This window comes from Amborella trichopoda, chromosome 1 (genome assembly GCF_054954075.1).
Source record: "Amborella trichopoda isolate Santa Cruz 75 chromosome 1, AtrichopodaSantaCruz75HAP2 v2.0, whole genome shotgun sequence".
Taxonomy (NCBI): domain Eukaryota; kingdom Viridiplantae; phylum Streptophyta; class Magnoliopsida; order Amborellales; family Amborellaceae; genus Amborella; species Amborella trichopoda.
Genome location: NC_142336.1, coordinates 34,180,512 through 34,206,275, shown reverse-complemented (window position 1 = coordinate 34,206,275; position 25,764 = coordinate 34,180,512). Strand labels below are relative to the sequence as shown.

Below are 25,764 nucleotides of genomic sequence, written 5' to 3'. Positions count from 1 at the left end.
CTCTTTCTAGAAGGGCTACAAAATTGGGCATGCAAATATCTACGAATTTGGTGAGCTTGTTCCAAGTTTTTGTTCATACTTTGCTTCTAAAATAATACTTGAAGTTTGGGAAAGCTTGCATGAGCAAAGGGCAAAAAGGTATAGGGCATTATTTTAGTTACTGGAGTGATTTATATTGGGTTTTTTATTAGTACATGCTTGTTGGAAAAGAGGGCACCTTAGAATCGAAGAGAATGATAGGGAGAAAGAAAAAAATGAGAGAGCCCAACAACAGGCTTATTTGGCTACACAAAGGGTCAACTAGACCCAATCATAAGAAGAGAAATGAGAATAAAGACAACAAGGAGGAAACAAAGAAAGAAGACAAGAAAAAAAGAAAATTCTTTAAAACTTTGAGAATATGTTTTAATTATAACAACGTTGATCATATTGCCAAATTTTGTAGCACTCCACCAAAGAAGATAGAGAGAGGAGAACCTAGTCACCCAAAGGATGTTGCATTTGTGATAGAAGAGTCTCTCACGACCACCGCATCCGATAGTTGGTGGATTGACTCGGGAGCAACAAAGCATATCACTATAAGCAAAGAGCATGTATTAGACTTAAAGAGAAGAAGGTTGGTGATTAGAATCTCTATATGGAAACTCATCTTGGGTCCACATACTTGGAGAGGTGATCGTAAAGCTTCTTCTTCGAAGTTGGGATATTCTTACCCTCTATAACGTCAGCTATGCCCTCGACATGAGGCATAACCTCGTTTTTTTGTTAAAGGTAGATAAGAATGGGGTTGAAGTGAATGTAAAAGAGGGGAATATGATTTTTCTTAAGGATGGTGTAGAAATGGCAAAGGCCTCTCTTTATGACAGTTTGTATAAACTTGAGATTAATGAAATGAAATCATCTTCCTCTTATATTGTCGGTTCTTTCCAAGAAAACTATAATGTATGTCATAGAAGATTAGGACACATTCGCTATAAAAAGTTGTCTAAAATGATGAAAGATAAATTAATTCATTATGAAGAAAATGATAAATTTAAATGTGAAAATTGTTTAAAATGAAAGATTTATAGAAAATCATTCTCAAAAGAATTAAGGGCTAAAAGTATTCTACATATAGTCCATACTGATATTTGTGGGAGATCAAATGCTAAACCTTTAAAGGGCATGAATATTTTATCACTTTCATTTATGATATTCACAACATACATTACACATTTGATTTATCATAAAAGTGAAGCTTTAAAAAAATTTAAAGAATATATTTCACTTGAGTTTGAAAACTTTTATAAGATCATTGGGCAATACACACGCCTTTATATACCCCAACAGAATTGTATGGTTGAAAGAAAAAATAGAACATTAGTAGAGATGGTTAATTATATGATACAAGAAGCTAATGTATCTTACCAAAGAAGCTTTGTAAGCCTCAATTTATATATTGAATAGAGTACCTAACAAGTTTACAAATATAAACCCTCTATATTATTGTTTAATAGAAAACTTAATATAGATCACATTAGAGTTTAGGGTTGTCTAGCTCATGTCATTAACCTAAATAAAGAAAAACTTGGTCCTAAAACAATTAAACTCACTTTTGTTGGGTACTCTAGTCACTTTAAGGGTTATAAATTCTATAATCATGAGACTAAGATTATCATAGAAAGTAGAGATGCTCATTTTTTTTAGGATGGAGAAATGTCGAAAGGAAAAAAAACCTAAAATTATAAAAATAGGAGAAAAAGGCAACTTAGTAGTTCCTATGAGAACCCTACTAGTATTAATAGTATTCAAACAGAGATAGGAGAAGTACTAACAAAACAAAGAGACTTAGTTACTTAGATGACTACTACGGGTATAATGTAGAACTTGATGAGTCTATAAGCTTTAACGAGACCATAAGTTCACCTGAGGCATCCAATTAGATAGAAGTAATGCAAGATGATTATAACTCATTGATGAAGAATGAGATATGGACCTTACTAGACATACCAGAAGGCCGTAGAGCCATTAGCTATAAATGGATGTATGATGAGAAACTAAACCCATATAGAACAAGTAATAAGTATAAAGCTAGACAGTTCCCAAGGGTTTTACATAAGTAAAAAGAGTAGATTATAAAAAACATTTCTCTCATGTTGCTAGAAAGTCATCTATTAGGATTGTAGTAGCAATATCAAATTATTATAATTTTGATATACATCAAATGGATATAAAGACAACATTCCTCAATAGTGAATTAGAACAAGAGATTTTTGTGAGATAACTTGAGGGATTCGGGTCCAAAGGATAAGAAGGCAAAGTGTGCAAATTAAAGAAATCCCTTTATGGACTTAAAACAGTCCTCACAATGGAACTTAAAGTTTAATGAGTTATCAAAGAACTATGGCCTTGTTAATACTCGTGTCAACTATTGTGTGTACATCCAAAGTAGTGGGGGTAACCATCGTATTTTGTTGCTATATGTAGATGACATTATCATTATAAGTAGTGATGCTAAGGTTATTAAATATATCAAAGAGTAGTTATCTTCACAGCTTGAGATGAAAGACTTAAGAGAACTAGAACAAGTTCTTGGCATGAAAATTACAACATATAAGAAGAGAAGAGTACTCTACTTAAGCCAATAATTACATACTGTAAAGATTGGGAATCCCATATGAGAAGGGGTGTAAATTGTTAAATGACAAGTATCTTAAGACTAATAAAGAGAAGGATATTATGGAAAAGATCCCTTGTGCACAAGTAGTATGATCATTAAACTATTTGATGAATTGTACATGCCCTAACATAGCATATGCAGTGGGGGTTGCCAGCTGTTATATAACTGAGCTAGGCATGGAACATTAGAATCTTGTAAAGATAATATTTGAATACCTCAAAAGGACCACTAGTTATAGCTTATGCTATATAGATGATAAATTAGAAATACAAGAATACAATGACCATCTGGGCTAGTAGAGATGATAAATTTCGATCTACATCTGGATGGCTTTTCATTTATGGAGGAGCATGTATATCATGAGGCAATCATATACAAAAGAGTATGTCACATTCAACTAAGGAGGCAGAGTATGTAGCCTTATATGAGGCGATAAATGACACAATTTATTTAAGAAAATTGCTCAGTGAGATACCATTAGCCAAGTTTGAGAGCACTCCAACAATTATTTATTGTGACATCCAAGCTGCCATAGCTATTTCTAAATGGCTTATACACCACAATATAACAAAACACATTGATAGAATATATCATGTCATAAGAGAGTATGTGGAATGAAAGGATATAGAAGTAATATATCTTCATAAAGATAGCTGGCCACTAAAGGTATCAACATGAACACACAGGAAAGGTGTGTAAGGGGTATGGGATTGAGATCCACAGGTTTCTTGTGATATGCATGTGATGAGGCTTAGTGGTGCAGCTATTGACCACATGGAATGTTATGCAAAGACCCCCTGTATGGCATATTCTCTTTTGTGGCGATGAGGCATGTATGACATGTGTGAGCACCCTCTAAGGGAGGTTATGTCTTTAGAATAGTTTATATATCTGGCAAATCCTTAGAAGGGATAAGTGTCAAGAACTACCTCCAGCTAGCAGTCCTTTTACTTTGTTATCCACATTGTGAGGCTAGACTGGACAGTTATACTTGGCATGGTTCATTGAGAATGACTTCTAGCTAACAGTCTTTTAACTTCATGTTTTGTACTATAATGGTTAGCTTGATATCTAGATAGTTGAATATAACATCCAACTAGCAGTTTTTGGACTCTATGATCTGCATTGTGGTGACTAAACTAGACAGTTGTATTTGGCATAACTCACTGAGTATGACCTCGAGTTGGCATGTCTTAAAGACACCGTATTTCACTTTGCGATGGTGAGTTTGGACAGTTTGAGGATACTTATGGAATCATGACGTGATTCACAATATTGATGGTTATTCTCTTTTTAAGGTGACAAAGTTTTTTGCAGAGTGTGTTTGATGTTTGATTGTGTGAGTGTCGATGCATTTCGGAGGACACTAGCAAGAGAGAGAAATTCTACTAATCTAGAACTATAAAGGTAAAGTTTATGATATGGTTGATGATCACACAATACCTTATGACAATTGATGAGAGTGGGAATGTGTATGGTTGATGCCATTGAATGAATGGATCATATGTGTGAATGGATTTGTTGTTTGAGGATGTACAGCTCAAGCAACTTATATATAGCTACTAAAAAAAAATTACGACGGTTTTACAAATATTTTGAAACAAGTAGGGAATATTAAAGAAAATGTGTTTCTAAATATTTGCAAAAATAAGGGCTCAAATTTTTAATTTATTTCTTTTTTTTTCTACTCCACTTAAAATATATTTTAAAAGAGATTAGTGTTTTTAATAGAGAAAAAGAAAAAACCACGTGACGAGGACAAGTGGCTATTGAGAGAGAACACTTGGTTATTCTCTCTACAAGTGTTTCTCTCTTTTTTTAGCGGCTATATATGGAAAAGGATTTTGGGAAGATCAGGGACGTTGTACGAGCTCCTTCTCTCTCTCTTAAACCTCTTTCTTTCTCTTAAGCTTCCATATGAGCTGGGTACTAGGGACGCTCCTTTCATCTTTGTGAGAGCCCTCCAGTGTCTCAAGATAAATTACTGCACCGTATACCTCTTACAATAGTTTTTTTTCTCTAGATTATTTGTTAGCCATTATTTTGCGGCAAGCTCATCTTCCATCTTATGCAATATGTTCATGTAAAATTCATTCTCAGCAAGTTTCTCTCTCTAGAAAGACCACAAAACTGGGAATACAAATTTCTATGAGTTTGGTGAGTTTGTTTCAAGTTTTTATTCATACTTTGTATCTAAAATACTACTTGCAGTTTGGGAAGTTTGTATGAGCAAAGGGGAAAAATTATAAGGCAGCATTTTAGTTTGTTGGAGTGACTTACATTGGGTTTTTTATTATTACATGCTTACTGAAAATTATATTGGGATTGTTTGGATAAGGTTTATATTAGTGCAATCGATTTTGGGCTTTGATTCATTTGTGGATAATAAACCTAGTGATTTTTGTGCATTCTAAAGAAATTTACAACAAGCTTTTGTGACCGTTTTGATAGAATTGCATGTCATATGTTCATTGATTTTTTCTACTTGAGTTCAAAACCAAATTTACATGTTATTGTAGCTCAATTTACTTCTGAAAACCAAAAAATCCATAGAGTTTAGGCCAACCTACCATTCTAGAAAAAACTTCATCTTGGGGATCCAAATCTTTAAACAATCCCTGTCATCCCTCAAAATCCTGACTAACACATATACTCGCCTAACTAGAGGCCTGAAGTATGCCACAATGATGTATTTGCCAAGGCCATGAATATTTTTTCTACAAAATTCATGAGGGGTCTAAACCCTATGTATGGTTTGCTTGCAGCCCTCTAAACCCTATGTATGGTTTGCTTGCAGCCCTCTTTTGATCTCCGGTTTCTTTCTTGCCAAATAACCCATATAACCATGGGGAAAGATACTTTGCAAACCTTGGCCAGGTATTTATTGGTGAGTTTCCTTTTAAACCAATTTATTATGAGACTCGGGATACTTGAGCTGGCTAGTTTATTAGTGTTGAACCTCCACAAGATTTCTTTATATATGCCCCTCACAAATATACGTGAAATAAAAATTTAATTGATTCTCATTATCAACTTTATATAAGTGGCATATATTACCTAACTGGAAACCCCATACCGATTGTGAATTGCCTCGTTTGGAAGGCTAGGCATGAGAAACACGAGACCCCAGGAGGGTGAGGCAACTCTACCATACCCATATATCTTCCTTTATTTTCTAAAAAAATTTAAGTCCTTTTGTACCTATCCAAAAGAAGTTTGAAGAAATCATAAAAACATTTATGGTTTTCATAGAATTTCATGATGAGTAATGACCATTTAGAAATCAAATATTCATAAAAGTGTAGGCTTAGTCCTATTAGCATGGATCATACTTTAATAAGATGGATAGTTGGGTCATATGGATAAACTTTCCCCTCTCTCCCAATGCCACTGGGCCTTAAAAAGTGGACTTCCTTTTATGTATAGAAAACCAAAAGCTTAGTACTACTACTAGGCCCATGTGCCTTAGTCCCCAGCCCCTAGCCCAAAAAGCCAAACTCTTCAAAAAGGACAATCCAACAATGTATGGTAGTTATTTCTCTGTTTTGTGTGCGAGAGAGAGAGAGAGAGAGAGAGAGAGAGAGAGAGAGAAGGAGCTTACAAGGTGTGGTGCCATCCAAAGATATGACAAGTCTTTGCCTCCAAAACATACATGGCCATTGAAAGTAAAAGAAAGAGACAGATACTTCAAAGTCTTGTGGAATTTGGTCCAAAGGAGTTCCTTGGAAAGGATTACTCCTCTGAAGGAGGTGAAAGATTGGTTTGTTGGCTATTCTATTCGAAGAATATAAAGCCCTGCATGCGTGGAACATTTTGTATGATTTCTTACGTATGTGTACCCCATTAATGTTGGTAATAGGTTGTAGATGTGAAAGGGACTCCCTCACAAAGAAAGCGGTTTCCATTGATTTCTTCCCTTAAATTCTATCATATGATCCATCGGGAGCAGAGTGTAAATTTGCTCCCTCATGCATTTCCCTGGCTAGAAATATTTTTAGAACCTAAAAATTAGGGGTGGCAATGGGTCGGGTGGCTCGGCCCTAAAAAAGTAGGGTCTAGACCATATAATGTGGCCCCAGGCCCATCGTCGGGGCAGGGCCAACCTGGTTTGGCCCAGTCAAGACCTTTTCTCTTAGCTTTTTTCCTTTAGGTTTTCATGCCCTGTGGCCACTAGGGTAGGGCTAGTTATATTGTGTGTGGAAGCTCTAAACCGATGGGTTGATTTTTGACAAGTAAAGTACGAGAAAAATAGAATAAACAACAAGCAAGAAAAATAAAGCAGTAAAGAAATAATAGAAAAGGAAGATCAGAATTTACGTGGTTCATCATAGATGTGACTACATCTACGGACATAACAAACTGAAATTTACTATACCATTGATAGTTACATCAAAGATTTTGATATATAGATTTACATCTCTAACCCTCGACAAAACCCAATTGAGCCAACTCTTTTAAACAATTCTCCTGACCGACACCATATGTCATTCTTCCTTCTCTTTACTTCTGGGAACCATTACCGACAAAACCAGATAGAGACATGTGAGAAACAAGAAACTAACTTTCTCTCTAACTAAAAGAGGAAACCACCCAAAATCTCCATAAGAATCACTTCTCTACAAGAAATCAGCATCTCAATAATTATTTATCAGTTTACAGGAGGCACCATCCAACCAATAGGGAATCCACCCAAAATCTTCATTGGAATCACTTCTCTACAAGAAACCAGTCTCTCAATCTTTAGAAAACACAATGTGTTTCTCTCTATAGGAAACTCTCTTTTCCTTTTTTCTCTAAGGAGAAGCCACCTTTCTCATGTGGTGACCCAAATAGGGCACATATATTTTAATTTTTTTTTTACAAATTTAAATCACTTACAATTTTAGGTGAATATTCTTCTCATCAAGCCGCACCTAATAAAAATATAAAAAAAAAATCTATAAAATAAAAAATGACCAAAATACCTCCAAAAATTTTATAGGGGTAGTTTGGTCATTTTAATGTAAAATATTTTTTTAAGATTTTTCGAATATTCACTTTTTTTTATCAACACACGTCTAAAATTTCAAGTGATTTAGATTTGTAAAAAAAAATTAAAATTCAAACACTATCGGGCATCTGTAATCGTTAGATCGGCCCAGATTCAATCTGGACCATTGGCTCAAAGAAGCATTTTCCATATATATATATATATATAAATATAAGACTAAGAATCCATACTAAATATTCTCATCGATTTTACATATATCTTAAGAACTAAGAGATATACTCAAGAATCTTAATCTTTTTAGATTTTTATTTCGAAACTTATTCATATCAATATCAATCCCATATAATATGAGATTTTTTTCTATGGGCCTATTAAAAATTTTGGGAATTTGACCTAATCAAACTATCAAGCTAAGATCTAAAACAGTTCAAAAGAAAATAGAATAAGTGCTCGGATAAGCACAAAATAATTATCCGGCCATTCCAAAGTGGATACCAAATTTTCGTACTGGGAGAGTCTTCCGAACTATATCATTTTGGAGAGAGAGAGAGAGAGCTTCCAATCCTTGTCAAAAAAAAGAGAGAGATAGAGACCTTACAAACGAATCTTATACTATAGATTTTGTATTGTTGTAGCTTCTTCTTTACTCAAATTATCACATAACGACCCAAGTTGATATTTGGCAAACCGAACACATGGTTTCTTGTAAGACATGGGTTAGGCAGAGGGACCACTTTAAACCTCAATGAAAAAGTGTGGTTTATATTTTGAAGAATGAGAGCAAAGTAAGTTAAATGTCATGATTTTGAAAGCAAAACCATTCATGAATAAGTACAAAGATATGGAAGATTATGAATTCTTTTCAAGAAAAACTTTTAAAAAGTTAGATATTCTCATGCTTAGATTTGTGGAATTAGTTAATTGACACATCAAAGCCATTTTCCCTTAACTTGCACGTCTCCATTATTTGGGGAATGGAACCCAAATTTTGAAGGAAGAGAGAAAAGCAGAGTGGGTTTATTAACTTATGGGGTTTGCTACATCCATCAAAGATAAGGATTTGCATGATAGACCTTCTAGGGTTCACGCTATCCACCAAGAAAAAAGAGGTAATAATAGCTCCACCCCACCCTAACAAGTATGAAAATATTAGTAATATAAGTAGAGGGCTTTTTGAAAGGGAAATGATGTGTAACTCTATGAAAGATAGTGTACTTGGCAAGTAATAGCAAGAGAGAGAGAGAGAGAGAGAGAGTTCACTTTGCTACGGGAAGTCCTCATTTGTGTGGTATTTGATCATCATGGAACAAGCACCCTTAATGACTATCAATTCCTTAGAGAGAGAGAGAGAGTGAGATTTACTTGGCAAGGGAAGTTCTCATTTGTGTGGTATTTGATTCTTATGCAAAAAGATCCATAAATTCGTTTCGATTTAGTAAAAGCAAAGAGAGTGTTAGCATGCTCCCACGGGAGCATATTGTATATTTACTCCCACGAATACAAAGCTTTAGTTTTTTCCAGGAATTTGGGATCCACTTGAGATCATGATTTAATAAAAATGGACTTCTAGTAATTTGATATTTAGATCTGGCTGTCCAAATATCAGATGGTCACTATTCAGTCTCAAGTCCTCACCTTTTTCAGACATGAGCACGTATCCTCCACTTTTGTTGGAGCATAGTGTACATCTAATCTTTCGGTTCGAATATTCACTTTGGGAGATTTTTTTCAATCTGAAATTTTGGGAATCACTTAAGAACTTTTTGATAATTATTTTCAAAAGAAAAAATTTAAATTTTGAGTTTTTTAACACTTAGATCTCTCGCTTTAAAAATTGGACAACGTTGTCTTTTTTTTCACATACATAAAAAGTGTAATTGCGAAATTTTCTATATTGGGATTAGGGCATGCCTTGAAAAAAGGTCAAATCCACAAAATTCGGTGTCCTGAACTTAATCTTAGATTAGGCATTACCCGAGGGACCAAACGGGTAGTATACTCTAGCATGAGTATAAAATGGTTTGCCTTGAAGACATATACAAAGTGCATTTTGTCCTCTTTTTTAACGTTGAAACAAACGGGTTTTTAACATTAAAATAAACCCGAGGGAGAAAACGAATTTTTTAACACTAAAACGACTTTTTTCAATAGATTTTTTTAAGTGCGTCTTTAATTCTAAGGTTGTAATCTTATATGAACTTTTTCTTTTTCTTTTTTGTAAGTTTAGTCACTAGTTTGAAAGGTTATATTCTCAAATCTAGGGGTTTGAAAGTACTCATCGGGATTTATCCCAAAGAGTGAATAAAGGAAGGATATGTTAGTAAAGGGGCTGACGTCGTGGTGGTAGCATCCTCACATCTAATTATCATATTGTTGTTTTCATTCCTACTATCAATATCACCTCACGAATATCTTCAAAAATTTAACTCCCAATCTACTTAAAAAAACAAGTAGGGGCGTGTCTTCCCTACTGAATTACCCAAAATAAAAAAATTAAAAGGAAGGATATGCTCTCCAGGGGAGCACATAATATTTTGACAAGGTTAGTAAGGCGTAGACTATGCAACAAATGTGAGAGGATCAAAAGATTCTATTCTCAAGAAGAACCGCAAAAGAAAATGCAATGAATGTTAAAAGAGATCATGCTGTGCATGAGTCACAAGAAAGTTTGTCTTTATTAGTAATTTTCCAGAATTATTTATTTACTGCAAATTGAAGGGGAAAGTATATTATACTCATAATTGTACTATCCATTATCCCTGCCCCTCAATAGAAGGCAAAGATGACCCTGTTCACCGGTTGAGGGACAATGAGTGACTTTAAGCTGGCTGATTGCTCATCTCAAACTGTTTATATGCTGTAATTTTACCTTAAATTTAAAGCAACACCTCAAGAGGCCTCAATACATGTTCATATTGAGTGACGACTTAACTGTTGGTTTGTTTGCTTGCTTGATATATGGAAAAAGTTTATATAAGGTTGATGCTTTATATTTTAGAATTAAGGTGCATTTCAAAAATATATTGAAATGGGTTGTTTTGAAGTTGGAATACCATCTAATTGATCATCTCGACATCAAGATGTATGGATATATTAAAAAAAAAAAAAAAAAAAATTTGGGTCCAAAGAATAATTCATACAGCACAATATTTGGACCTTCCATTTTTAAGATTCTCATGTGTTTATAGATCTATTTGATTTGAGCTATTTTTGGAGTTTAAAATTTTATAATTAGATATGAAAATATATTCTCTGACCATCCTAAGAATTTTTAACATCAAAGCACATCTTAGATAAAGTTTTGGAGGTGCATGATTGTTGGGTTGCAACCTTATACAAACCACACCTTTGGTATACATTTCATAAGAATAAACTATTCGATGCAATTCGCACGGGTGCATATTCTTCTCTATGTTAATAATTTCTATGGCACATTTTCCATACGGTCGTTGAAACCATCGATTGTTCAAAGGATCGAAAAGAATGTAAGATTTGGGTGTGATCAAAAACATTTCCCTTTTGGGAATTCCCCTCCATCAAATCAAATAAAAAGCCTTTCCTAAATCTCATGCCTTTAAAACAAGTGCTCTCTTATCACTGTGAGATACATAGTGGCAGTTGGCACCATGGCATCCTCCTCACAGACCACATGAAATTTTCTTTTCTTTTCTTTTGACCAATATCATAAACTTTATTAATGAAATGCGCTCAAAGCAAAATTATTCCATTGTTAGTAAGCGAAAAAGATGATAAAAGACGCCCCATACTCAGCGAGAGCATCAGCATCTTCCCTTGCTCCCTATAAACATGTTGAAAAGAAATCGTTAAAGATTCCAAACCGGCATAATCTGTAACCAAAAAAATCTCAGTCCTCATGGACTCCTCTGCTCTTTATTTCACCACATAGTCTCTTGCACCATCATAGCATCGCGTCTCCTGGACACGATTCTTAGGTGGGTCATCCGCCACCCCAACCTCGCCATTGCCGACAGCCCAAATCACAATATTGAGCTCCGTGGGTACAGAAAAAAACAAAGTAGGGACGAGGACCTCCCCTAATGAAAATATTAGAAAATGTTATACTAAGTGATTTTTAAGTGCTTAAGTGGTGGAATTGGATTAAAAAGAGATGTATTGTGAAGAGATAAGGGGACAAGATGGAAGCGGAATGTGGCATGGTGAGGGGACATGAGATCATGATGGTAAAGGAAAAAGCTCCAAAGCCTCCTCACATTTGTCCCTTGCAAGCTCCCTTTTACCGTGAGACTACTGTACTTTGATACTAGCATCTAAACCGTCTATTTCCAAAAAGAATGGTCATGGATGGTAATGACTGTCCATGCCGATGGTGTATCACTGGTTAACTAACATGCCAGTAACAGTTCACAGTCATTTTTAACCAACCATTTTGAAAGTTGACAGTCAAGATTGCCTTCAACCTACTGTGCATGATATATATACTACTACGCAGGAACTGTTTTCCCTTTTCCCTTTAATGTTAATTGTACCTTCATTAATACAATATCAAAATTGTTTTGCATGTACGGCGTCTTCGTCCATATTCAAAATGAATTTACTCTAGACCAAGGTTTAAAAACATGGCAGTCCGGATTGGCATTCTAGATCGGGATTGGGCACAGTAAACAGACGAATAAAAAATTAGGGAATGAAAAACAAAGGAAAAAAATACAGAATCGATCGATTACTGATATTTAGGCAAAACAGGATTGGTCTCGATAATTCTCGGTCGAGTTCATTGATTTTTAAAACCTTGCTCTAAACCAATGTTAGAGCACGGTCGAGTTGTGTTCTTTGCACTCACAACTAAGCATGGCATATTTCCTCTTGCACTTGCAATGCAAGAGCATTTACAAAATTGTTAGTGCAAAACATGTTGGGTTTATATGGCCTTTAAAGTCCTTATCAGTGTGCATTGAAATACTTTTATTATAGTGAAACATAAACTCAGTAGGAGTGTGGTCCCTCGAGGACCATACTAAGCGAATGATGTTTGCTTATACCGGACTGTGCTTGTCGATCTAGGCCAGTCCGTTGGAAACCCCGAGGTACCTGGGCATAAAGAATTAACCAAGGAGGGTTTTGGGTTAGCCCTTGATGAGGTCGAAGCTTATGCCTAGATGAGAGAGCCGAGGGACGGTGTGACCCTTTTGTGTGATGGTAGGCCTACTGAGACGAACGTCAAAACCTCATCCATTTTCCATCACACGGCATGCATATCGATATATCGTTCGGGAAAGCTAGATATCCACCTTTGGGTAAAGTGTATGCATGTGCGAGAGATACCCCTATGCACCATAGAGATGTGGTCGCATCAGGTCGTGGTGACCTTGACTTGTCTCTAGAAGAGGACCTGTAATCCACAGACTAAGATTGCAACCCCTTGATTCATCGACCTAACTTCGGTAACCCGCTAATGAGGCTCTGCTTGGATTGTGGGTCATGGGAAACACTGAATCAGTTCGATAAAGCTTGTGTGGTCTGTAGTTCACAGTTGGAGGTGGAGTACCCCATATTTATAGATTGAATTCTTAAAACCATATAGATCATTTTCCCATCATATTAATTTAATTGTGTTCATTTTATTATTGAAATGATTTTAGTTTTATTATTTGAATTTTTATGAATCTCTCAATATTTTAATCATGTTTTTTTGGACTTATAAAAATACAGTTATAGATTTTACACAGTTGTAAAAATTCAAATATATATATTAATTCGTTTTATTTTAAAAAAATTTATAAAATTTCATGGGGGCCCAAAGTGCACATGGGCCCACCATGTGGCATGTGGGTGGGGGCCCACATGTGCCACAAAAGGGTGGCACGTCCCACCCTTTGGATTCTTTGTGATCAAGGTCTTTAAGATTATGGTAATTTGATTTAAGACTTGTGGTCAAATCTTGGAAAGGATATAGTGTCCATAGCATATTTTGTAATATGATAAGTATGTTTTAAAAGGGATACAGTCAATTTGAATAGATGGTAAACCAAATTGACCTTATCTTATTTAAAAGTCTTGGTAGTATTTATTTACTTGATAATGTTTGACATATCCTTATGGAATATGTGATATGATCATGCTATTTTTATGGAATGCATGATATCTATTTTATCTAAATATATTGATGGGAAAATGATTTAAAGAAAGGGGGATAATGGTCCAAGTACCTTCCATAATGTTGATGGCCCATCTATAGAATGGATGGCTCAGATCTCTCACCCTACAAGTCAACTTCATCAACGGTACATATTCAATCTCATGAAAGTGACAAACTATAGGAAACCCTAAAAAACCCTAAACCTAAATATTCACTATAAATAGGGGTGCTCTCCCCCAATCTCTACAAAACCTCTCTCTCTCTCTCCCATAACCTCTCTCTCCTTGAGGGGCACGCCCCACTCTCTCTCCTTTGAGTTTCTCTCTGTAACCCTCTCTATCCCAAAGTTTCATAAGGGGGGGGGGGGCACGCCCCAACTCTAACGACTACTCTTTTTCTCCCTAGACCTAAGAAGAAACTAAGGGTTGTAGAAATTAGAGGGAAGCCTTTGGAGGTTAAGGTTTTGTGAAGAATTAAGGGTGGTTACATAGTTTGGCCGAAATCAGCTATCCTCATTCGAGATTGAAGCTAGACCACAGATCCGACACCATTGGATGTGGTGACTCGATGTAGGGTGTAAGAAGCCCGGTTAAGGTAATCTTCGGCTGCTTTATCTTATACTTACTTTTTCTTTATTTTATATTCTCAAGCATAGTATTAGGTTGTATCAATGGCATCAAGTAGTTGAGATTTATTTTATTGATGTATTATTTATTTTGGAATTTATATTGTTTATGATAAGACCAGCTGTGAGTGATCTTGTTGCCAAAAATATAGGGGGTTATTATTATTATTTAAATAAAAAAAATTGTACTTCGGCAAAAGATCACATAGGCATTTCTTTCATTGGTATCAGAGCAAGGTTACTTGATTGTAATTAGGAGTCTTTTCTTATTTTTTCTTGAGAATAAAAATAAAATGGTTGCTCTTACTTTCATCTCTGAGATCTTGAAAACCAAAAGATTTGATGGGACCAACTTTGCTTCATCGAAAAGAAAAATCAAATTTGTGCTCTATGAAGAAAACATGCATGAGGTACTCTTTGAGAACCGACCTCGTCGTCCAACTGACGATTCATCTCAAATAATCAAAGATGAATACGCCAATTGGAAGAGGATGAACTTGAGATGCAAGCACATTCTTTTATATGCCACGACTGACTTGTATGCTTTTGAGTACGAGTCAATATATACTGCAAGTGAGATTTTTGATAAACTTGAAAGAGAGTATATTGAACTCTCTCTCATGAAGCAAACTATGGCTATGAGAAGGTACAATGATTTAAAAATGATAGAAGGTACCAAGTTTGTAGCTCATATGCACGTGTTTCGTGCACTAGTCAGAGATTTGGAAGATACAGGCATGAAGCCCAATGAATCTAGGCAAGTAATTCATGTAATGAATTCTCTTCCTAATTCATGGGAGACTTTCATATCTTCCATCTCTGCTAGAAGAAAGGCATCAAAATTGGAGGAACTCATCACGACCATCAAATCTGAAGAAGAAATGAGGAGTTCAAGGCAAACCCCAAGGGATGCTGTGCATATGGTAAAATCTCAACGATCTTTTAAATTTAAGAAAGGAAAGAGAAGAAATACTTTTGAGAATAAAAGATATTTCAAAAGAAGAGATTTTAGAAATAAGGGAGCAAAGAGAGAGACTCGAACTTGTTTTATTTGCAAGAAGGTAGGTCACATAGCCAATAGTTATCGGTTCAACAAATCTGGTGAAACAAACAAGGAATTGGCATGCGTGGTTTTCGAGTCCATACTAGCTGACCCCGAGGGAGCTTCTTGGTGTCTTGACTCAGGGGCTACAGCCCATGTCACAAACACCAAGGTAGGTTATCGTTCTTTCAATTCCATGGGGCCAAGACAGCAGCATATTTATATGGGAGGAAATCATAAGACCGATGTACTTGGAGTTGGAGATTTTGAGCTAAAACTGAAGAGTAGGAGGATCTTGATCATAAAGCAAGCACTTTATGCTCCTGATATGAGGAAGTGCATGGTTTCGATTCCTAAGATGTCTATGGCTGGATTCATAACCACTTTCATTAGGGAGAAAGTGGTGATTAAGAAGGGGAAAGATGTGATCATGACTGGACGACTTGTAAACGGGTTATTTACTATTGAAATAAAAGAGAATGTTGCTTATGTCTCGTCCCCTAATGAATTAGATGCTACCCTATGGCGTATGAGGTTATGACACATTAATATCAAACGAATGGAGAGATTAAAAAGGGACGGGATTCTTCAAAATTTTCAGGGAGATTTATCGAAAGTGTGCGAGTCTTATATGCAAGGAAAACTAATAAGAAAAAATACCACCATGGCAAAAAGAGCTACTAACGTATTGGAAATCATTCATAGTGATATAAGTGGACCTATGAATGTGACCACCAAAATTGGAAAAATATATTTTATCTCTTTTATAGATGACCACTCGCGATATGGCCATGTGTACCTTATTCATGCAAAATCAGAAGCCCTAGAAAAATTCAAAGAATATAAGGCCTAGGTAGAGAATCAAACCAACCTGAAAATTAAAGTCCTTAAAATCGATAGAGGGAGAGAATATTCATCTGATCTTTTCAAAGAATTGTGCATTGAAAATGGGATCATTCATCAGTATACTATGCCTTATACTCGTGAACAAAATGGTATAGCAGAGAGACGGAATAGGACCTTAGTAGAAATGGTAAGGAGCATGATGGGGCATACAAATCTATCATCGGATTTTTGGGGAGAAGTTGTATTAACGGCATGTTATATTCTTAACCGGACTCTCACAAAAGCTGCCACACTTACTCCTCACGAAATTTTCACAGGTCGTACTCCTCCCCTTGAACCCTTGAAAGTTTGGGGTTGCTCAACACATGTCCTTATCCCACATCAAAATAGAACCAAATTGCAATCCAAAACTATCAAATCTATTTTAATTGGTTACCCAAATCATGGTAAGGGGTATGGATTCTACAACCTTGAAACAAGTGCAGTTATTGAAAGCCGCGATGCTCACTTTTTCGAGGAAGAGTTCTTTGAAGCAAGGGTGAGCAGAAAACAAGCCGACTTTTTTGAGGAGGCCCAAAACAAGGATGTAGTTCGAGACCCTGAACCTGAAACTTTTAAACCAATTCAACCTGATTCTGAACTCCCTATAGAAAGTGAACATTTACCTGAACCAAGACTAAGTAACTGAGTCCTTAGACCACCTCTTTACCTAGAACATTGTGTCTACCTTGGAGAACATTTTGATAAGGTTGGAGAAGATCCAGATTCAGAACCTAGAACTCACTTTGAAGCCTTGACCTATCCTGAAAGGGAATACTGGGTAGAAGCCATGAAAGATTAGTATGCTTCCATTAACCAAAACCATGAATGAGAATTAGTACCTCTATCGCCAAAACGTAAGGTCATTGGTTGTAAGTGGATTTTCAAGAAAAAGTTGAACTCTGAAGGGAAAATAAAAAAGTACAAAGCTAGGTTGGTTGCAAAGGGTTTCACTTAGAAAGAAAGGATAGATTATGAGGAAACGTTTTCCCCTGTTGCCAAATTTCCATCCATCTGAATCCTTATAGTTATAGCAGCCTATTTGACTTTGAGATTCATCAAATGAATTTCAAAACAGCCTTTCAAAATGGGGATTTAGAAGAAAAAATTTACATGACCCAACCTGAGGGATTTGAGGAGAAAGGAAAGACAACCTAGTATGCAAACTCAATAAATCCCTTTATGGCCTGAAACAAGCATCGCGACAGTGGTATATAAAATTCCAAGAGACTCTTGCTCTTGCAGGGTTCTCCACAAATAATGAGGATTATTGCATATATCAAAAGGTCAGTGGCAATGATATGGTCTTTATATTGTTATATGTGGATGATATGTCAATTGTTAGTAGCTCAATTGCTCTAATAGTAGAGACGAAAAATTTCGTTGCACAACACTTCAATAAGAAGGATCTTGGAGAAGCTTCATACGTGTTGGGCATCAAGATAATAAGAAACAGAAGAGAGAAGATTATCCAACTTTCCCAGGCAACCTACTGTAAGAAGATACAAGAAAAGTTTGATATGAGCACATGTAAGCACATGTCAACCCTAGTTGACAAAAAGATGAAGTTTAGTAATAAAATGTGTCGTACCGAAGACTTAGATATAAGAGTCATGAAAAGAGTACCATATAGGACCGCAGTTGGGTCTTTATATATGTCATGATGGGGACAAGGCCTGATTGTCCTTCGTCATGAGTCTGGTGAGCCATTTCCAAAGTAATCTAGCAGAGGAGCATTGAAAAGCTGTAAAAAGAATTCTCATATATTTAAAGGGGACCATGAACTATGCGCTCACATATACAGGGAGAATTGAAAAAGCAATAGAGGAATATTCAAATGCAAGCTATCTCACGAATCCAGATGATGCGAAGTTTACATCTGGGTATGTGTTTATGCTTGGAGGGGGTGTGGTTTCTTGGAACTCAAAGAAACAAGATATTGTGGCCTTGTCCACTATAGAATCCGAGTATGTGGCATGTTGTATAGCAGCCAAGGAGGCCGTGTGGATTAAGAAGTTTCTTAATCAACTTAATTTTCATCATGTACGTTGTGAGGCAGCAATTTTTTTGCGACAACACTGCTGTTATTTGCGTCTCTAAGGGGCCTCGGTTTCACAAGAACTCCAAGTATATTAAGCCTTATTTTTATCACCTGAGAAATGAGGTGAGATTGAAAAAGATCAATATCTGTTAGATATCTACATATTGGATGATTGCAGACCCTCTGACTAAGGGGGTTGTTCCTAATGTTTTTGTAAGACATGTGAGAGAGATGGGGATGAGATAAAGTGAGAAAGAGAGAATGTAAAGCCTTCAAAGGCCAAGTGGGAGATGTTGGGTTTATATGGCCTTTAAAGGCCTTATGAGTGTGTATTGAAATACTTTTATTATAGTGAAACATAAACTCAGTGGGAGTGTAGTCCCTAGATGACCATATTAAACGAATGATGTTTGCTTATGCCGGACTGTACTTATCAATCTAGGCCAGTCGGTTGAAAAACCCAAGGTACCTGCGCATAAAGAATTAACCGATGAGGGTTTTGGGTTAGCCCTTGATGAGGTTGGATCTTATGCTTAGATAAGAGAGACGAGGGACTGTGTGACCCTTGTATATGATGGTAGGCCTACTAAGATGGGGGTCAAAACCTCATCCATGTTCCATCACACGGCATGCATATTGATAGATCGTTCAGGAAAACTAGATATCCACCTTTAGGTGAAGCGTATGCATGTGTGAGAGATTTCTTTTTCTGAATTGCCTCAGACATGTCGGATTGTGATGAAACTTGACAAGTGGTCTTTTGATGTGCTTAGGAAGGTTATGACCCGTTTTAAGGCAATTCTAAAACTGTTGGAAATTTCATTGTATGTCGAGGCTTTTATTGACTGGCTTCCTCTTTTATTCCACATCAGGGACCAAGGCACTGAAAAATATCTTCAAACATATGCCTATTACTTTCACCCATTCTCTTCCATGTCTTTAAGCAGATATCCAAAACCTCCAAACTTCATCATAAGATATAATTTTGGTGTCAAAATTTTTTTAGGATAATCTAAAAATCTATTTTCGCCCCTCATTATAAAATTTGAAACTCTAAAAATAGTTCAAATCAAGCATATCTATAAACGCATGAAGTTCTTGAAAACGAGTGGTCTTGATAATGAGTTGTAAGATGAACTATTTTTTAAACTTAAAATCTCTTCTTCTTTTTCCCATATGCATATATCTCGATTTTGAGATGATCATTTAGATGGTTTTCCAACGTCAAAATAGCCTCTTCCAATGGATTTTTGAGGTACACCTTAATTCTACAATTTAAGGTGTCATCCTTGTATGAACTTTTTCCTAGATATAATATTGGGATAAATTTCATTTTGCCAGAGATATTAGCAAGTTTCAAACAAGGGAGATTCTACATTTATTGTAATTCCCTTTTGGTAAAAGTATCGAAGCTGCCAGTGGGCCAAGCCAGCCTTAACCCTAGCCTGATCGTGCCCTCGATAGGACTGGCCCAAGCTCAGCCCTATCCAAACTAGGTCGAAGAGGTCCTTTGGCCAAGGCCCAACCCTAGCCTTGTCGAGGCAGTAGACCAAAGCAAAAACAAATTGAGGAAAAATAAAGGATCGAGCCTACTTGGCCATATCGTAGCTCTAGCCCAAGCCCAACCAAGCTCTCAAGACCTAGCCAACCCTCAAGCCACATTTTTTGGCCCAGGCCCTAGTTTTTCAAGGCTAGATAGACCAAGTTGGCCAAGCTACCGAGCTTACTGCCAACCCTAATAATAATAGGGTGCGGTTTGTATAGAGCTTAGGTTCTAAACAATCAAATTAGAGCCTACCTTCAAATAGTGTCGAAAAATGTGGCTTCAATACTGGAAATCTTTGTGATAATCTTAAAATATACTTTCATCTTTATTGATAAAGTTTAAACTTTCAAAAATAGTATAGATCGACAGATCTATAAAAATTTGAAAATCTTGAAAATTGATGGTCCAAAAATGCATTATAAAATACACTATTTTCATAACTTAAAATCCATTTTTTTGCTCATGTTCATGCATCTTGATGTCGAGATGATCGATTTGAAGATATATGGGCATCAAAATAGTCTCTTCTAGTGAAATTTTTGAGGTAGGCTCTAATTTGATTGTTTAGAGCCTCGGCTCTATATATAAACTTTTCCCATTATAATATGCATATCGTGAGTACAGAATGCTATCCATTGTTAGACGTTCACTATCAATGGGAGGGATAGACCATAACAAATATCACCCATTTTCTTTCAATACAATTACAGGTCATCTCAACCATCCATCGTGGAAGGCACCATCTACGTGGTAAGGGTAACAGTAGGTTGGCCTAAGCCCAACCTGGCCCAAGCCCGTGCCAAATGAGGCCTAACCCAAGACAGGCCCCAGGTAGCCTAACCCAACCGTATTAACAGGTTGTAGGCATAGGCCAATAGATGTTTCTCTTTTTTTTTTATTTTCTGAATTCATAAAAGAAAAAGGAAAAGTGGGCAGCAGTAGGCTGACCTCAATTGGGGCTACAACCCCTATCCTAGGATTGGCCTCGCCCAATACAGAGCCTATGGTTTGGGACAGGCCCACCCCTCAGGCCAAATTTAGTGGCATGAGCCCATTCTAGGGCCATCAAGATGGGTGTGATTGTCCAGCCTATTACCACCCCTCTCCTATGAGATGGTATTCTACAATGCACAATATAGCATTATAAGCACCCGTAGCATTATAAGCACTCATACAATGTTCAGGAGGATATTGTACACTCACTCCTTAGGTGAAAAAGCTACTATGAAAAAAAAATTGGTCTGATATTTCGGGATTCACCTAAGAAATCACTATATGCGTACTTTCGAAGAAAAACTGAACTTTGAAATTTTTAAACACTTGATCTCATCACCCAAAAATCGGACAATCGTTATTCAATTCTGAGATTTTTTTTGGCACCTGCATATCATGATTTTGAAATTTTAGTTTTCCGACGTTAATAACTAGGTTAGAAGAGTCGCTTTCTCAACATTCAGGGTACCCAAAGAATACTCCTAGAATGGGATCGCCCGAGGGCAGTTAGTTCCAGCGGTATTGTAGAATTTTTCACTCTACTTACATAATACTGTACAAAGCGTAACATACAGTTACTGTTAATTGTGCAATGAACAATGGGACTCGTCCACCCATGAGGGGATGAACAATAGCTCAGAGATGGTTAAAGTTCAAACCGCAAACTTAATCTCCACCATCTACCTCAAGAAAGATTGGTGATCGACCTGACACGTGTATCTGATATGTCCCCTAACTCCACACTCAAAATGATAAAGCCCATACACGTCCACATTCAGGGTGGGGCCACAGGACCAAGCAAGTAAGAAGACACTGAGAATCTTTATATAATAAATTGGAAAATCCCAATGTGTTTCCCCTAGGAGAGGGGCCTACTGTGCCACTTACGGTAGCCACAGGCACAAGGAGAGAACAAGTGTAGAAGTCAGGCCGACCCCACCGCGGCCGCAACATTCATTTTGGTAACCACGGTGGAATCTAAATGTCACCGTGTCACCAGCTCCCCCACACCTGTCTAAGCCTTTCCAATCATGTTGTCCTTGAAACCATCTAGAGAGAGAAAAACTGGGTTTGAGAGAGAAATAAGGGGAACAGAAGAGAGAAACTATGAATCCATGCGTGTGAGAATGAGGCGAAAGGATACTGGGATGTAAAGTTGTGAGGGAGAATGTGGCTTGGGATAAGAGAGATCATGTGGATACAGGTGTGTGAAAATTGAGAGCGAGAGAATCTAGAAACAGTTTTTGGTCTGGCGTGAGGGAGAGAATGTATAAATCTATGGATACGAGGAGACCAACAAGAGAAATTGGCTCAGCATGTTAGAATGAGAGCGATCATCAATAGAGATAATGGAGATGGATGGAAGAGAGCATACAGGGAGAGAATTAAATAACAACAGAGATTCTCTCAAGAGAAAGAATGTGCAAAAATAAAAGAGAAGAGGGGGGCCATTCAAGGAAGAATGTGGGGATGCGAGTTTGTAGGGAGAGAGAAAGACGGGGGACCCCCTACCCCTGAAGCTTCCATGCACACGTGCAAAAAGGGGGACACTTGGTTGGCAGCCCCCCACAAGAGGTGGGGCCTCCAACTGACTTAATACCCACCCCCCAATTTATTATTATTTCCATCATTTTTTTTTTAACTGTTTTTCTTCTTTTTATCCCATATGGAGTGGCTTTTACCGACCAGAACCATCTTTAAAAAATCCGACACCCACTTAATTATCCAAGAAGAAACCTGCTTAGACTAAAAAGAAGAAAATCTGACTTCCCACCCGTGGTAGGCAGTCTTCATACGGACTTTGAGCACACCAACAACAGTTGACTGCGTATCTTCTTCAACCCCCACCTTTTAAATTCTCCCCCATCCTTCACCCCAATACATGCAATACTGGTATCTCCTCTCTCTCTCTCTCAACTCCCTCTGCCTTTGTCTCTCTATCTCTTTCTTTGCTTCAACGCCTTCTGAGTTCTCCCCGCAAAGCCGACCGAGCAAGTCCCATAATCTCTCTCTCTCTCTCTCTCTCTCTGGGAAAATGAAGCTGCTCATCCTTCTAGCTGCACTCATCAGCAGTCACCATGTCTCCGCCACCCTCGAACTTGATTCCGCTGACCTCTCATCTCTCAAGACACTCAATTTAGAGGGATACTTGAGCTTCCATGACACCCACCTCGCTTCCCGAGATTTTGGCGATTGCTACCACTCCCTGCCTTCTGCTATACTTCGTCCCAAGTCTCCACAGGACATTGCCAAAACACTTCAACACGTATTTGACCTTGGGCCCTCCAAACTAACTATAGCAGCTCGAGGCCATGCACACTCACTGCGAGGCCAGGCTCAGGCCCCTCACGGCATAGTAGTGAACATGGAGTCCTTAGCCGATCCAAAGAAGAGGCGAGTTCACGAAGGGGGAAAGTCACCATATGTAGAAGTTTCAGGGGGAGAGTTATGGATTGATGTCCTTCGACAAACCTTAAAATGTGGGCTTGCACCAAGGTCTTGGACTGACTACTTGCACCTCACAGTAGGGGGTACACTCTCTAATGCAGGGATCAGTGGACAGGCCTTTCGATATGGGCCTCAGATAAGCAATGTCTACCAATTGGAGGTTGTTACAGGTTTGTTATTTTATCTTTTAGCATCCAATAAGAGAAGATATTATTTCAGCATCCTAATACATACCACAATCCACACAGGACATCACCACCCCTAACAACTGGGGCAGTACCTTCTTTTGGTGGGTTCCCCTATCACTCCCATCACCGCCAATTATTTCATTGGAAAGAAATGACCCAAATTGGCTACATTTTTCACTGCATATAGTTTGGCTTTGAATTTTGTAATGATTTTCTCGTTGTAAAATATAATTACAGGGAAAGGGGAGGTGGTGAACTGCTCTGCACAGAAGAATGCTGACCTCTTTCATGCTGTTCTTGGCGGGTTGGGGCAGTTTGGGATCATAACCAAGGCTCGGATTGCCCTCGAACCGGCTCCTGAGATGGTAAATCATAAGGGCCCTTTCCTATGAAGAGAGAAAACTGCAGGTAGAAATCTGACACTATTTGAGATCATCTCTCTGCAGGTGAAATGGATCAGGGTCCTGTACTCTGATTTCTCCCTCTTCACCAAGGACCAGGAGCTGCTCATATCCTTGGAGAAAGGCTTTGATTACGTGGAAGGCTTTGTGATAATCAACAGGAATGGTATACTAAACAACTGGAGGTCCTCTTTCTTTACCCCCGAGAACCCAATTCAGGCGAGCCGCTTCAATAGCAATGGGAGAACTCTATACTGCCTCGAGATAGCCAAAAACTTTGATTTCAACAATGCAAATGCTACAGACCAGGTGACACGCAGTGACTCATTTTCTATCTGCTTTTCTCAATAGTGACATTAATAACAATAATGACGATTATGATGATGACGACGACGACGATGATGACATGTTTTTTGTGGTGCTTGTCTTTTTGCAGGAAGTGGAAAGCCTACTGGCTCAATTGAGCTTCATCCCTTCAACTCTTTTCTCTTCAGAGCTTCCATACTTAGATTTCCTAGACAGAGTCCATGCTTCTGAGGTTAAGCTTCGTGCTCAAGGACTATGGGAGGTTCCTCATCCGTGGCTCAACCTCCTCATTCCACAAAGCACCATCCATGACTTTGCAGAAGAAATCTTCGGAAAGCTCCTCACAGATAGCAGCAATGGCCCTATCCTCATCTATCCACTTAACAAAGAAAAGTAAAAATCAAGCCAAAACCAAATGTATTGCAAAATAAAGAATGTGCCTCTCTCAATTTCAGTTTTGCTTTTAAAATAACGTTAATAATAACTTTAATCCTTCTGGTTTTCTAACAGGTGGGACAATAGGACATCTGCAGTCACTCCAAATGAAGATATATTCTACCTGGTGGCATTTCTCTCTTCTTCCACCGTCGACAGTTTAGAACACTCATTATCGCAAAATAGAAGGATTCTTGAGTTTTGCGAAAAGCAAGGCATAGGGATGAAGCAATACTTGCCTCATTATACGACGAAGAGTGAGTGGGCAGCCCACTTCAGCCACCGTTGGCAAGAATTCGTTCGGAGAAAAGCTGCTTATGATCCTTTGGCAATACTAGCTCCTGGACAGAGGATTTTCCCAAAAGCAAATGCCTTCGCATGACCCACCTTCATAAAAAGTGAAACAGATTCAACAGTGGGGAAAAGAATACATTGATGAGTTTTAGGTCAAAAAGACAGACTTTTCCATGGATTTGTATATATGATACTTGTAGTATGCTATTCAAAATGCTATATGTAACATCGCAGTCCATTGTGAAGGATAATGTGAACCCTTCATCCATTCAAGTTGGCCTTTAGACTTGAACGGAGGAACAGTTCACATCACTCCTCCCCTAGTCCACAACAGACAGCCAATGTTACCTTTATCATACTGAACAGTGTACTACATTTATCATGTTACACTTTACCATTCAATATAAAAAGGGAAGGCCTAGAGGAGTAACTGATGGGCCAAATTATCAAGGAAAACTCAGAGGAACCCCATCATCTGGGTTAATGCAATCTTTTTCTCAATCATTGCCAAACAGAGCAGAAAGGAAAGAAAAAAAAAAAAAATTTGAGAGAGAATGAGAGAGAGAGAGAGAGAGAGAGAGAAGGTTGTAGATGGGAATTCTTCAAATATAGCTACCTTCTGCGAATGCATATCCTAATCCAATAAGCATCAAGAGGGAACAGAGCACATGAGATGAAGGGCTCTCACGGATGCTGCATGAGGTCATTTCCAAAGCATGACCTCTAGCTCGCTTTCCTTAAGGACCAATTCAGACCCTAAAGCCTTCGATGAAACACTACTACATATACAGAC

At 37.6% G+C, this 25,764-nt stretch overlaps 1 protein-coding gene across 1 annotated transcript; it reads left to right on the top strand.

The window, feature by feature from the left end:
- Nucleotides 1–22,779: 22,779 nt before the first annotated feature.
- Nucleotides 22,780–25,427, top strand: LOC18433329 (cytokinin dehydrogenase 4). Its single transcript, XM_006843423.4, has 5 exons — nt 22,780–23,517; nt 23,773–23,900; nt 23,982–24,245; nt 24,373–24,635; nt 24,753–25,427. Exons 1-5 carry the CDS (start codon nt 22,782–22,784, stop codon nt 25,057–25,059), a joined length of 1,698 nt encoding a protein of 565 aa, XP_006843486.2. The 5' UTR covers nt 22,780–22,781; the 3' UTR covers nt 25,060–25,427.
- The last annotated feature ends 337 nt before the right edge of the window (nt 25,428–25,764 follow it).

Excerpts from the sequence above, each read along its gene's own strand:
- LOC18433329 (XM_006843423.4), top strand. The coding sequence starts at position 22,782 with ATGCAATACTGGTATCTCCTCTCTCTCTCTCTCAACTCCCTCTGCCTT. Across the intron at positions 23,901-23,981 it reads TCGAACCGGCTCCTGAGATG|GTGAAATGGATCAGGGTCCT; the intron begins GTAAATCATAAG and ends ATCTCTCTGCAG. Across the intron at positions 24,636-24,752 it reads TATCCACTTAACAAAGAAAA|GTGGGACAATAGGACATCTG; the intron begins GTAAAAATCAAG and ends GTTTTCTAACAG.